The sequence below is a fragment of the Amphiura filiformis genome, chromosome 16 (genome assembly GCF_039555335.1).
Source record: "Amphiura filiformis chromosome 16, Afil_fr2py, whole genome shotgun sequence".
NCBI lineage: Eukaryota > Metazoa > Echinodermata > Ophiuroidea > Amphilepidida > Amphiuridae > Amphiura > Amphiura filiformis.
In genome coordinates, this window is record NC_092643.1 from 31798183 (window position 1) to 31813165 (window position 14983).

General features: G+C 36.5%; 2 protein-coding genes across 6 annotated transcripts in view; both read right to left on the bottom strand.

The window, feature by feature from the left end:
- Positions 1–12431, bottom strand: part of LOC140135878 (piezo-type mechanosensitive ion channel component 2-like) — a 61683-nt gene extending 49252 nt beyond the window's left edge. For all 5 annotated transcript variants that reach the window (XM_072157535.1, XM_072157533.1, XM_072157532.1 and 2 more), the window contains exons 1-10: positions 12413–12431; positions 11556–11648; positions 10842–10997; positions 10062–10083; positions 8085–8248; positions 6748–6905; positions 5879–6056; positions 4425–4514; positions 3137–3219; positions 627–793 (exon numbers count right to left, since the gene is read on the bottom strand). In XM_072157535.1, coding sequence (XP_072013636.1) covers positions 627–793; positions 3137–3219; positions 4425–4514; positions 5879–6056; positions 6748–6905; positions 8085–8116 — 708 coding nt within the window. In that variant the 5' untranslated portion in view covers positions 8117–8248; positions 10062–10083; positions 10842–10997; positions 11556–11648; positions 12413–12431. The remainder of the gene's footprint in view (positions 1–626; positions 794–3136; positions 3220–4424; positions 4515–5878; positions 6057–6747; positions 6906–8084; positions 8249–10061; positions 10084–10841; positions 10998–11555; positions 11649–12412) is intronic.
- The window catches only part of LOC140172560 (piezo-type mechanosensitive ion channel component 2-like), an 82097-nt gene continuing 77177 nt past the window's right edge, over positions 10064–14983 (bottom strand). Inside the window, exons 21-26 of the mRNA XM_072195704.1 lie at positions 14797–14880; positions 13372–13572; positions 12413–12518; positions 11556–11648; positions 10842–10997; positions 10064–10083 (exon numbers count right to left, since the gene is read on the bottom strand). Of these exons, the coding sequence (XP_072051805.1) occupies positions 10064–10083; positions 10842–10997; positions 11556–11648; positions 12413–12518; positions 13372–13572; positions 14797–14880 (660 nt within the window). The remainder of the gene's footprint in view (positions 10084–10841; positions 10998–11555; positions 11649–12412; positions 12519–13371; positions 13573–14796; positions 14881–14983) is intronic.

Below are 14983 nucleotides of genomic sequence, written 5' to 3' on the forward strand. Positions count from 1 at the left end.
ACAGATTGGGAAGTGTCACTCTATGATAAAAGTAATAAAACTATGGAAGCCGCCATTGCCCTGCCTTCGTGTAGGCCTGGAACACTACCGCGACTTCTACCGGCTACTTCGCGCCTATGCTCCGGCTCAAGTAATAAATTTTCCCCTAAACATGCTTGCTGCATCCAAGGTTAGACTTTTCCAAGCCTGCTACAGTGTATTTTTTTATCAAATGTTGAACAGCTGTTTTTAATACTTTTAATAATATTTTTAGCGCATCCATGTACTTAATTTATTCAATACATCAAATCGGCCAACAATCCCGCTATCCAGGCCAATATTTATACAAGAAAAATACTGTTTCAATCACAAAAATTAACTTTAATTTCGCGCCCTACACGTAAGACTTGCCGATAGTCTATTCAGATATCGTTGTCAAGCTCAGTGTGATTGACCCCCGATGATTGACAGTCGGGAATGCGTACTGTTACGCGTAGTCATGGTGCTGGGCGCGTTCGGGGGTGCTGGTTCAGTGGAGCCTATGGAGTTCTCCATTTGTTAACTATGTTGTTAGGTCCTGTGAAAGGGGAGGCGGCAAGGGAGGGGGTAGGGGGAAGGGTCAAGTTGTCGTTCTTTACATGACCTACCTGCCATGGACTAGACTTGGCCTCCAGTGCCTCTTTGTCCTTTCTATGTTTCTCTGCCAAAGGACCCTCTTCTATCTCATTCTCTATGTTGATTTCTGGATCCAGATCACTCAGTTCGTCATCACTCTCTCCTTGGAACATGTAGTAGCCTCCTTGGCCTCTCACAGCTAGAAAATAAGTGTTAAAATCAGGTTGATATTACTGCAATGTTCAATGACATGGCAAGAACTGATGATTCAGGTTTCTGCTCTTTGTACATTATTCCATGCATTGATGATGAACCATTTACTTATGTATGCGGGTCACGACTGAATCACATACAGTCAGAATAAGGCTACTCAATACAGCAATACTTTTAGAGTACAGCTTGCCATCCTGAAAGCTGTAAGGTTTTAAGATTAGGGTTAAGATAAGGATTGGGATTGTGAAGACCACAGCAGCAGTCAGAAACAACAACACTAACAAAAGGTACAACAACAAAGGTATATAGACAACAACAACAAAACGGTACCAAATTGTGACACAGATGACCAATGCTAACAAATAAACAATGGGTGTGCCTCAAGGTAATGTTTTAGGTCTCTTTCCTCTGTACAATTTTTAAGCAAGGAATGCATGGTGCAACATACTTGGCATCAGATTGAGCAAGATGGGTGTACCTTGTGAAGACCACAGCAGCACTCAATACCTCCCTTAACACAGATATGTCAAGCTGACAGATCGATCTGAGGAGTTTCATTAGTCTCAATATGTGATAGGTCACTATACAATCAGCTAAAAGGCAGAGAAAGGTATTTTTGTTCCGTCATTAAGTATGCAAGTTAGAGAGGGTTTATTAAGTTTCCATCATAGTATAAGGCAGGACAGATTCAATAGACTCAATATGCAATAGGTCACAATACATTCTGCTTTTGATAGTGAAAGGGATATCTATTCACTAATTCAGCATACATGTGAAAGACAGTTCTTTATTAATCAACTTATATTACGGTTAAATTAGGGGACCGATGATGACAGAGTAACTTTTTGACATATACAAGGTAGGTCACAATAGAATCGGCTAAAGGCACAGAAAAGAATTTTTGTTCAGTTATTCAGTGTATAAGTTAGAGACAGTTTGTTAAGTTTATATATGGCAAGCTGATATAAAGGAGTTTCATTAGGTCCAATAATGACCAATATGCGATAGGAGGTCACGATATAATCAGCTTTTGCGAGTTAAAGAAATTTTGTTCCGTAAATCAGTATACAAGTGAAAGATAGTTTATGAACTTATAATATGATTATGGTGAGCTGATAGAGGAGTTTAAATACCATATTTCCTCGAATAATCACCCCCCTGGGAGGCGTTGTATGTCCAAAAGGGGGGCATTTATTAGAGGTCATTTTTAGAACGATAATTCCCATAAAATCATTAGGTAAGCTTGAAACTCATGCTGAAAAGACGAACTATGACCTTAGGAACGATAACTTTCGCTTCACTTCCGGGTATACGACCAGATTTTTGTCAATTACCGACACCGTTAGCGACGATGTGTGCACCTTGGTAAGATTACTACACAAGATAGCATGGAGATATCAACATTTTTGAAACATCTTGGTTGAAGTGGCGGGGGCATTTGAAGGGGTGTGACTATTCGAGGAAATACGGTATAATCTAGGTCACAATATAATCTATATACAGCAATTCAAGACGAATTTTTTGTTTGTTCAGTAACTCACTATACATGTAAAGGATTGTTTTATCAAAGTTCCATTATTGTCATACAAGACGAGCTGATAGATCAGAGGAGTTTCATTAGGCCCAATCTGGTTGACAGAGAAAGACACTTTTAGTCATTAATTCAGTGTACATGTAAGAAGGTTTTTATGAGATTATTCATACGAAAGAAATCAATCAGTTTAGTAATTCTGTAGTAGAAGACAAGTTTGCTGATAACACTTTTTACCAAGTATCCAAGCGAGGCTTAAATTTTCTAGATCGCATTCTCCAAAATATAAAAAACATTTAGTAAAATTAGTGATACAATGAGAGTAACGGTGTGTAATTTCTGACAAACTACAAAGTTTTTTTTTAATAAATGACAACAAATATTAGCATTTGAATATTTGGAATCCACACTCACCCTGTGGAAGATTGAATTAGCTTTTAATTAGATTGAATTAACTTAAAAGTCTTCCACAGATAGAATAGACAATTGGGTCACTATAGTTGTTGAAGATATATGTGCATACAAAGTGGGAGCATGGGTTTCAAAATAATTAACCAGGCCTTGGTGTCTAGATTTTAAATGCGAGTAGTCAATCACTCGCTAGCATAATGCTAGATGAGTGGCTGAATCATCACTCTTGAGTAATCGAATAACTCTCTAGGTCTTAAAGATCATTCATACCAATATGAAACACTTACGCACTGTTGACACCCCTCTTTCATTTTCAGGGATTAAGGCTACTTTATTATGATAAATCATAAACCACACACACAATTATCTGACCGAGTTTAAGCTTACCTTCGCCATGTGATTGTGGATCCAATTGTTGCTTGTCCTTTTGACTAACCACTTTAGCTGTCTTTTCTCGGATACGCTGCATTCTGCATAAAAAAATAAAGTTAGTCAGTTGTAAGGCAATCTATTTTCTTGTTGTTGTTTTTTCCTTGTGCAATGCTAGTGTTGGTGAGGTGATGTGTGGGGTGTGTACAAACATACGAACAATGAAGATAAGGGACATTTTATTGCTTATTTCCAATAATCCATCTCCTCTTGACATTATAGTAAGAACCTCAGTCAGCAAGCCCCTCTAAATGCAACTCCTTCTATTTATATTTATGTAATAATTATTTAAAGGTGAAATAAACTGAAACTGAAATTTATAAGTATGAGGAACAGGATTCAATTACTTTGAAAAATTTGCATAGCCAGTTTTAGCAAAAACAATATTAGGTGATGTTTGTACAATATTTTATGTTTATATTGTAAAAATTTGCTATGTAAACTGAAATTTGTGTTGCAGGTTGTCCAAAATGGAAAGCATTTTGCTCTGCTACACCAGGTAAATCAAACGATGGTGAGGAAAGTCTTATTTGAACCAGGTAAGGTACATGAGCCTAGATTTATGACCCATAACAAATAGGTTAAAAAAATTTCTTGTATAGCAATATTATTATTTTTTGCTTAAAGATTTAGTAGTTAGAAACAATGCAGTTCATCCACTTACTCCCCATTCCAGAAAAATACAGAACTTATTTTTTTGGATTAAAAAAATATTATCCAGTTTTGCCAAATGAATCATAGCTTAATCCTAATCCTTTAGGTAGAACTGGCAATAAAAGTCCAATTTTAATATTTTGTCAATTTTTGGAAATAAGGGCCAAAAACATGTGTTTTTATGGTGTTTTTTCGACCTTCGTAGTATTCTGTGACAATTAGGCCCAAAGACTTGAACAAAGAGTAATTTCAAGTTATGCATTCTAATATTTGGAAAACACATTTTCCAATCTTTTTCATAACCAATTAGCAAAAATAACATGTAATATTAAAATTATGAGCTAACTCTTAGCATATACTCAAGATTTTGGACCATTTGACCTCAAATTGACCAAATATTGAAATTTGACTTTTACTGCCAGTTAGGACTAACTAAAGGATTAGGATTTAGCTATGTTTCACTTGGCAAAACAGATAATATTTTTTAATTCAAAAATTAGTTCTGTATTTTTCTGGAATAGGAAGTAGGAAAGTAAAAACTATAATTAAAAAAAAAGGATTTTTTTGGTCCTTCTTTACACTTCTATCTTACTTCTTCTTGATGCCTTCCAAGACGGCGTTCTCTTCCTTGCGCTTGTTACGGACTCTAGCAGCTAGGAGATCATTGATCAATTCTGCACCCCTGTGAATAAATAATGATCGTAGTTTGGGTTATCAAATTGTTTGAACAGACTAAAGTATTACTTGGATATCAACAACAATGAAAACATTCATTTAAAATACGTTTAAAGAAAATCTACTTTGCTGACCAAAAGTGACCAGTCGAGTCATCAGGCCAGGAAACACTTCCTGACCATGCTGCATGTTGCCTATGCAGGCAACATAGTATCCCACAATGCAACGCTCCAATTCAAATGGAGTTTCCTTTAATAGACCATTATCATGATTATTTCTTGGTTTAGAGTAAAGAATTAAGTAAAATATATAATATTATCAATGGATATACAATCAGTGATATTTGTTCATAAATAAAAATAAAAATAAAGGTAATTAATATGCATAATTAAGTCAAATTTTCAAAAAAAATTATTTGTTCATAAATTAAAATTAAAATAAAGGTAATTAATATGCATATTTAAATCAAATTTTCAAAAAAAAACTTAAAACATTTTTTTATGATGTAGCTCTTTTTTGTTAAAGTTAAATTCCCCCAATCGCTAATAAAGACACCATCACCATGGGTAATTTAGGGCCTAGACCACCAAATTCGGAAGAGTTAAAAAGGCCTATGTTGCCTGTGCAAGCAACATGCTGCCTGGTCCAGCAGTGTTTCATGGGCAGGCAGTCTTTGAACTCTTTGAACCCCAGGCTATAGATGTCTGGTAAATATTTTAAAGGTCAAATTAGGACAGGCAAATTTATTCAAATGATGGGCAACCCTCAATTTCTAGCTAAGACCCTGATGTTAACATATGTGATTGATATCTTAAAAGGATATGCAATCCCCCAATATTGTGTTTTGCCATCCAACACTTTCCCTAAACAAAATCTTTGGGTGCATCACACACTGATCTATCTCACAAGCTTGCCTTGTGATATTTTTGTATTTCAAATCGATATTTGATATTTCAGCATGCTTCTCTCTTTTATGAATGAACATGGGGTTGTAATATTGTGGCAATACCTCAAAATAAATATACAAAGTTAATTTTACAGTGTACAGGGTGTATCAAAATGATTGGTGCCCATCAATTTTGATGTTTATCAAAGACTGCCTCTTCCAAATACAAGATTGGACACTCTTGAAATGTCCAGAATGTATAGTTTATGACTTGTTTTACAATTAATCTACAAATTATTTGGAACTATGTTGAATTTTGATGTGTCAGACTCATCCATTATCGATAAATGGGTACCAGTCATTTTGATACTGCTTGTATCTCAACACAATATGAAATGTTACAACAATGATAGTATAAATCACACAAGGCTGCCTTTTGACAGACAGATCAATATGCGATCGGTTTAATCATGAGGTCTGCTTACTTTGATGCCAGTCTGTCTTCTTCTTGCAAATCCAACACAATATACTGGAAGTAATTGCTTGTGAAGACACGCCTCTGGGCAATGAGGAAGATGAAGACACACACATCCCATACAAGTCTGGCTTCACCAGTAGGCATCTCACATCTCTCGCTACCATCTGCGTTATCGTTTATCGCACCTACAAATGACAGAAATATCAATCAAAATTAAAATTAAAATTTTACAAAGAATAAACCTTGAGAAATTTGTTAGGACAGCAGAACTGAAAAAATTATATAAATTTGTTAATTCCTATTACCATATTGTCTGTAATAAACGCCCCATGAGCGTTGCATTTTTCCAAAAGGGGCGTTTATTGGAAGTGAATTGTCAGTGAAAAAATACTTTAAAATTGGGTTCAATTTCCCAATGGTGCTCCTATAGAAAGGAGGGATTTATGACAATACTAATACTACTTTTGTGGCGGCGCCCATGAAATAGAGTGGAAAATTATATCAGTAAGTGTATCATCAAGCAAGAATCTGGTGAAATTCTACCATAATTATAATGCAATGAAATGGATGGAAGTTTGAGTCATAATGCAATTTAACGATTGTCACTGACATGACTGATGCAAGTTTTAAGCTTACACTATATATGGCATGAAAATGTTTGCATTTTTGCCAATTTTTCATGGAAAAATTGGACGGGGGTGTTTATTTGAGGGAGTACCTTTATTACAGACAATACGGTATTTTAAGATAGATTTTTTTAATGAAATAAAGATGAAGTTCAACAATGCTCTCAGATGTAACTGATTTTAGTAAATAAATGATTTTAGAGATAAATGAATCATCTTGCTTGATCCCGACACATGTGCATCAACTTACTCAGGTCAAATCCATTCTGTAAGCAGACGACGCCCAGTAGTTGAATCAACCAGCAGAGACCTGCATCCAATAGTTCTGACAAATATGAACACACTCCTAGCTGTAACGCTACCTTGATCAGAATCACAAACAGGTTATAACCCAGCAGGAAATTCCACCTGTAAAATGATATATAGAATATTATCACATAAGCATCAAATAACCGAACCAATAAAATTGATTTATCGATCGAACATTAATTGGAATCAAAATTTGTGTCTAATTTTCATATGAGTCTTGCTGTTTTCTCACTGGCGTGTCCAGGATCTTTTGCAGGGGGAGGGGGGCTCAGAGGGGCTTTCAGAGTTATACGGAGGGCTTATTGGCTAAAATCGCCAAAAAACGGCTGATTTTACATGATTTTAAACAAAGTGCGGGGGGCTTCAGCACCCAAAGTCCCCCTGGACATGTCACTGTTTCTACTATTCTAGGGTTGAATGACTTCAGTTTTTTTAGTAGTCAACACCAATGACTCAAGGTCACGTTTGATGTATGCTTTAGATGATGTGACTCCCCACCCCCACCCAAAAAAGTGGTAAAAAGTGCTGACAACCATCGGAAGTATATACCGTATTTGTTCCATTAATCGTCCAAGCCCCTGTAAGCGCCCACCCAGTAGCTTTACAACAAGCAAACTGTGATATTAGTTTATTAACTGCCCATGGCAATCTGCATCATGGTCTGAAATATATGACACACTGATGATGATGGCGTAAACAATGTGAAAAATAAGCGCCCACCCAAAATGACTTTGTTAAGCACCCTGGGTGATTAATGGAACAAATACGGTAATAGCTATGGGCCATTGTTATATATGTAATTGCTTCTCATAATATCAAAACCGCTGGAGCCATACAACTCAAAATTTGGAAAGTGTTTTAATGGTAGATCTCAATGTAAGATAGAAAACGGGATGTGAAAAAATCTGCCAAATAGTTATTCCTCACGAAAGCTTCACATTGTTTTACTGCTCAACAACTAACCCATTGAAATTCTCTGCTTCTACCCAAGTGCATAATGTACACTACAGTTTCTGCCAGAGAAGAACGGCAGTTATTTACATTTTGAGAGTGCGCACAGCGTAAACACGGAAGTGGGGTTTTGATTGGCTGCTTCAATTGTCTGACAATCATACAACAGATGCGGTAATCTGATTGGCCAATTACACATCGAAATGTTGGTAGGCGCAAACAAAGCTCTGCTAATGTCGCTCATTAACAGGGCGCTTGCGTCAATCTGAGCAAGGGACTGCTGTTCTTCTCTGAAACCTAGTGTACACATAGTAATTTTGTACTTACTGTTTAAACACGGTAGCGGTAGGCTTAATCATGAAATCTTGTCCAGCCCACAAGAAATAGAATGAGAAGATGATGTAAATGAGCCCAAGAAGACTGACACGACTGGTACCAGCCAAGAAAACCAGCGCCAAGGTGATCCAAAATCCATAACTAAATATGATAGTCTGTTAAAAAGAACAAAAAATGTCAAAAATTAAGTGAATAATGGCATTCAATCACTTAACATAGATACGGATATCTTTGTTATCCAGATATAAGTTATAGAAAACCTGTTTTTAATAATTACCTTCCCATTTTCTTTACTTTAATGCTTTCAGGCAATTTGAAGGCCTTTTTGTTGTCTGCAAAATTGTTAAGGAATAATGCATGATCAGCAAATATCTACAATGGGCTATTCCAGTTCGAATACACACACCCCCTATAGAGGTTATCCACTTCACTCATGTGTGACTTTTAACAAAAGACGCTGATTCCCGTAGTATTCCTCATTCAAAGGAATTCAATACACGACCTCGGAGTTACCTGCATGACTTTGGCGGGCTATTTTGAAACAGTCATGGCTGCACATGCAGGTACTTCTTTGAAAGTCCTAAACAAGGTATAGCAGTCACTGATAGGATATTCAGCTTATAGAACACGGATAACCTCTATGGAAGACATGACCTTAATCTCACTCAGAGGGGGTGTGAATTTCAAATGGGAGTCACCCCTGTGAAATGAACACTCTTTGTGTGGGTGATTAAGGTCATGTTCCATAGGCGAATTCAATTGGAATAGCCCATCCCCATATGTCAGAAATCTTTGTCAATCAACTGCAGATTTCAAGTATCAATGTACCGGTACCAATAGGTGATTCTGCACCAATGTGGTGATATATATATATATGCACTTAAAAATTATGGTCGTGTGTCTTGAGCTCGCCACCAAAAAAAGGTGGCGACGTTACATTTTGCCAAAGTCGACTGAAAACAAATGATGATATCTCTGTCAAGCAAGAAGGTATTGTCATGCTTGTAGTCTCATTTTATTGCTAAATAAAATGCACTTTCAACCCTGTAAAAAGAAATACTTGAACCTTTTTAATACTGACACTGTGCTTCATAGAATTCAGAATGGGCAGGGTGGCGGTGGTGGGGGATGTGGTGGTGGGGATGTGGTACACACAAACTCTATGGGATTGGCATTTTTAGTGCGTAATCTGCTTCTGTAAAGGCTGTAAATTGGATTTGGACTCTATTTAGCATCTAAAACACTCATGGCCTTACAGCTAAACAACTCTACTAATTGTTTTAAATAATTTATGATTGGTTTAGTCTAGAAAATACAAACTTTTCCATACAAAACTACCCGTTGTCATATTAAACACTGTAGTAAGTAATGCAAATGTCTTCAAAATCGAAAAGTTACTGTAAAATTTTAATTACTTATCCTATCATAGTCAAAGTATAGATTTTCTGAAGGGAAATTTGACGAGGAATCTAAATATGGACATATTTTTTTCTGTATGGGTTAGGGGGAAAATGTTTAGGTTCAAAATATGTTGAATTGTAAAAAATCTAACATACTTTGGGACACCCTATATTCGTAGATTACTAAACAGCTGTGATTTTGGTTTCTTCCAAAGTCAGTTGGCTCTCCATATCCATAACCAAATGAATGTTGTTTACTTCCAGTTTATTACTGTAAGTTGGTAATAAGCAATGCATTGAGTGACCCATTTTTTATCAAAATCTTTTTTATTCCACCCTGTATAACTTGCAGGTCACCCTGTATAATGAGTTGAAATGTATATATTTGAATTGCTTATGCCTTCAGCTTTCCAAAAAGGTATACTTTTGCTATTTTAGGGTTGATGATTGTCGAGATAATCTAATTAGAAACCCGGTTGGTGTAAAAATTCATAATATTTGTCATGTAACACTAAGGGTGGCGAGTTCAGGACACATGGCCTTATACCAATTCAAAATTCATACATACCTTTATGATGTCCAGATATGACCTGTTCAGAGAAAAGAAAACCATACAGTTATTATTATGATTACTATTATCAAAAAGTATTATCAAAGCAATTGTTACATCAATTAAAATTTAAAACTAAATTGCAATACAGAACTGCTAGCAAAGAATATGATTTCAAAGCCACAGATAAAGAATGCTGCAGGTTTATTTTTGTGTTTAATTTTTCTGCTATAAAATGACAGCATAAATGTTGAAAGCATGACAAGTTCAGGGTTATACCATTACACCTGCATGGAGGGTATCTTTTCTGTCCAGAGGGTAAAATTTGTAAAGTATCCCCCGATCTATGTAATTAGTGTACAAACATTTCAGATTAGTGAGTGTAGTATTCAGGAGGTAACTTAACCTACTGGGTACTACTGCCTTTCTTACAGTGCCCCTGATTGGTTACTTATATGATATAGTCATCTCAGTAACCAATCAATATAAACTTTCAGATCGTTTGCCAATTTTAAGCTATAATCTCCTTCAGTCCTACTGACTATTCTTAATATATCTCCGATTGGCTCAATACATGATATAGTTCTCTTTGTAACCAATCAAGAAAGCTGACAATTCAGCTGGTAGTGCCAATGGAATTAATAAGATTGGTTTTAGTGTATTACTGTTGAACTGGCTAGTGTAAAAATAAAAATTAAAGTACAGCTCTAGGTATTCCCCACAACAGCAGCTGTCAATGAAAGCTGATATTGAGAAAAACTTTCATTTTAAATAATTTGCTAACTACTTGCTACTTACTTGTTGAATACAAAATTTGGCACAGGATTTTCCGAGATATTCTCTCGTCAACGGTGCCTTCATAGTTATCGCCTCCTGGGTAGCTGGTACCTATGGTCTTCTCGGTTCGGAACACTTGCCATTGCAGACACACAAAGAGAAGCTGGAAGAAGTCGGCTGAAAAACATGGAAAAGTACCATTTATATAAGATAAAAAAACAAAACTGTTTGCGTGACCATATACCACTTTTAATAAATGGGTCGGTCGGTTGATTATAGTTTTCTATTTTATTGCCTTATTTATTGAATGGCTTTATCTGTACTATGTGCGCGCATACATAGTGCGCAAAAATTTTATATTTCACATTATTTTGGCCCATGATCCTTTGCCCTCCTTTCATATTTTGTCAGAGGGGCATTTTTTTCTTTCATGCCCCCCGCTGGCTACACTACTGAAGATATTAAACAGAGTCACTCATTCAGGTAACCCCATTTCAAATTAATTCGCACTCCCTCTGTGGACAATTAATGTCATGTCTTCCAAAGGAGGTACATGGATTTCCACTGTAATAGCCCAATATAGGTAAAGAGCAACATCATGCCATACTCACTGAGCATTGCTCGGACTCAAACCCACAACAACTTCGCTATCACCAGTCAAAGTCCATTCCTTTGAACCACTGTGTCCCCTGTGGGTATCACATTTAACTTCTTATTAACTAAAAGTGGACTTACCTAATATAAATATAGGGTCCGGTCTAACCAGGTAGTCAGGGAAATACAGCCAAGTTATGAACTCATCAGGAATCATGCCAGTCCATGGGTAAACTGTAAACAAAAGCAATTTATATGTTAGCAAATGGGTAGAAAAGTGTGGTTGGTGTATCCTCCTCAAGCATCTAAATTATGAACACGATTGTCATTCATTCTTACAGTTTGGAGTTACCTAACTGTGTAAATGCAAGTCGCTTAAAATTTTTGGAAAATTCACCAATACTTTAGCCTAGGCTATAGTCTCATACTCACAGCTGTTTTTATATTCCACAAATAAAAGTTTCAGGTAAAGCAGAAAAGCAAATCACACACATGCTCGTTTTAGCACACTGCACATGTAAGCAAATCACTTTTCTGAAAAAGCGATCAAAACAGTTCTTTGGGATGTAAATTTGTAAGAATTAGAAAAATTTAAAGTTTTACTTGGCAGGTCAGACATTACCTGATAAGAGATTATACCCAAAGAGTACTAACTCAAAATTGCTCCATGTGTATTGCTATGGTAAATCCACCACATTGGTTGGTCGCTCATGGAGGTTAAACAGAATATCTCCCGCATTTATTATCAGCTAAAGCCCAAAATGGAATGATAATTGGTGTTTTTTTGCTTGAGCGTTATAAAGGTTTGCGCTTGGTGCACTTAGGGTGCATTTTTGGCACAGTGTGTTGCATACAAACAATCACAAACTTTGAATCAAGGTTTGCCGGGTGCATAGAGGAACAATCAGGATATACACCACTTCTCCTTCATGAGCGACATGCAGACATGGCAGAGTCGGTACTCTTTGGTTCAACCTCATTGAAAATTACACACTTACTCCAGCAAAGCAATGTTGGTACTCCCAGAGCTACAGCGTAGCGACAGGGAACAGTATGACCAATAACATGGCATAAAAAGGCCACACTGACGCTACTGTACGACGCCTGGAAAACACCATGCAGATCATTATCAGCATGTAGATAGCACCCAGGAGATCCAGCCGGACGGACGCTACAATCACTGTCGTCACAAAACAGATCTGTTAGGAGCAGAAAACAAAAGTTTTGCAAATATGTTTCAATGTAACATAGAATATGAATATGAAATTGACTAGCGGATTCAATATTGATTTGGGGAATGGAGGAAGTAATTAACATTACACTATTCGAAGTGTCCAAAATCAGCATAGCAGTGTACTACAAACACACATGATCATGCATCTTGAACTTGACCCTTTTTGTGTGGTACAGCTTTTTTGATCTTATTTACATTATTTTGAGCTTGAAAACAATAAAAAAGATTGCTTGTGTAGCTTATGTGGTTGTGAAGTTGTGATACATTTCATTAGGGAAGTATACAGAAAAGTGCAACTTTGCCACCTATTTTGGGTGGCAAGGTCAAGACACATGGCCACATACTGTAGCTTAACACCTGGCAGGTACAATTATTGTACCCACAGGTAAAAGAAGATCAGTGTGAAGAATCCAAATTACTGTGCAAATGCACAAATCTATTTTCAAAGATTCCAGTAAAACAGATTTGTGTAATTCTCCTACATTTTCAATATCTTAGCAGTAGCTATTTAGCAAGAATCAAATCATTGGAATGATTCCAGTTGAAATCTATATACCCCTATGGAATACATGACCTTCATCTCCCACCACAGGGGTGCAGATTTCAAACGGAGTCACCCATTCAGATAACCCCATTTGAAATTCACACTCCCTGTGTGGAAGATTAATTAAGGTCATTTCTTCAATAGGGGGTGTATGGATTTCAACTGGAATAGCCACATACCTCCAGACCAAATTTGTAGAAGCAATAGTTGGCAAAGAACTTGAAGGCACAAAACAATCCTTCATCAGCATTCTCTCTCTTGATGGTAGGAAACACGATAGTGTCCTTGACCTTCACAATGTTATTCTCATGACGATATTGTCGCTGGTGGAGAACCACGATGCTGTGCAGCATTAGCATTAAGATGATAGCTACATAGCCCTGAAAGTGGAAAAACAGAATATAATTGAATACCTGAGTGGAAGAAGGGCCCAACTCCAATTTTTTACAAAAATGAGTTAGACCCAGCATTTTATTGCCAGCAGATTGTTCTTCCTTGTGTGTGAAAGATGAGCCAAAATCAACTCTCCAAATAGTCTTTCAAGTACACTTAATCATGAGTTTTCATGGAAGAAAGGCCCAACTCCATGGAGTTGGGCCCTTCTTCCACAAATATTGGGTTAAACAGGAATTTTGTTCATCCATGAAATCTGCTTTTTACTACAATAAACTTTCTTGACATGCTTCTACTTCTGCAATTATTGGATAATTACCAAATTTCTATTCTATTTATAACACATCTGCTTACGAAACTGGCACTTGCAGTATATTAGTGGAAGAAGGGCCCAACTCCAGTTCGTACTAAGACCTGTATCGTTGCCATGAAAACATCATATTTAATTTTGAATGTATGTAATATTGTATATTCATGTATTAAAGGTCCACTGAAGATGAAAACATTCTGCCTATAAAACTTTTCCAAATATTAAGTTTATCCTTAATATCTCAAAAACAGTTTTGATGGAGTTGGGCCCTTCTTCCACTCAGGTATTCAATTGTTAGTAATCAGTGAAATGCCATAACCGGGTGTGGCTGCTTCCTGACTTGATCTGCATGAACATATTTAGGGTGTGCAGAGGATTTGAAGGTAGATGTTAAAGCTTATCGAGCCCAGGAAATCATCATTTCTGTGTTACCAAACTCACTGCTACTGCCCCTGACTTGGGACAGGTATTGGAGGGCTGAGCGCTTTGTTCATGGGAACATTTCTCGAGGCAACTTGTGTTACTGTCTGTACAGGTGTGAGTCATGGGTAATCACCAAGGACATGGAAAACAAGCAGCAATTGTCATGATAAAGAAATCACTTTCATTTTCTCCAGTACAAAAACTTTTTTTTAAACTTGAAACTGTTGATGTGAGATGACATACAACAAAATATTTCAGTTTTTACTAGCCTAGCTGTATATAACGAGAATAAATCTGGATTACAATTGGGTGTAGTGGAAAATGCTTGATACAGCATCATTAAAACTTTTCATACAAATACGTGCTAGAGCTGCTTTGTCACACAAATATGTCTTATATCTTAAGGGGTGCATGGGTTCAAGGCAAACTTAAAAAAGATTCAATGTAAAATGCAATTCCAAATATAAAGCATACTTACAATAACATAATTGGAGAAGTTGTTGACCTGCTCAAAACCAAACCATTCCACTTTACTGAAATTGCTTTGGATTGGAAAGTCACCCTGTAATGAAATATTACAACAGATCTTGATTACTTGTTAACAGCACCAAGTGGACTTTATCTTTACCTATTATAAACATCTACCAAAAAGTAATTACCCCCTT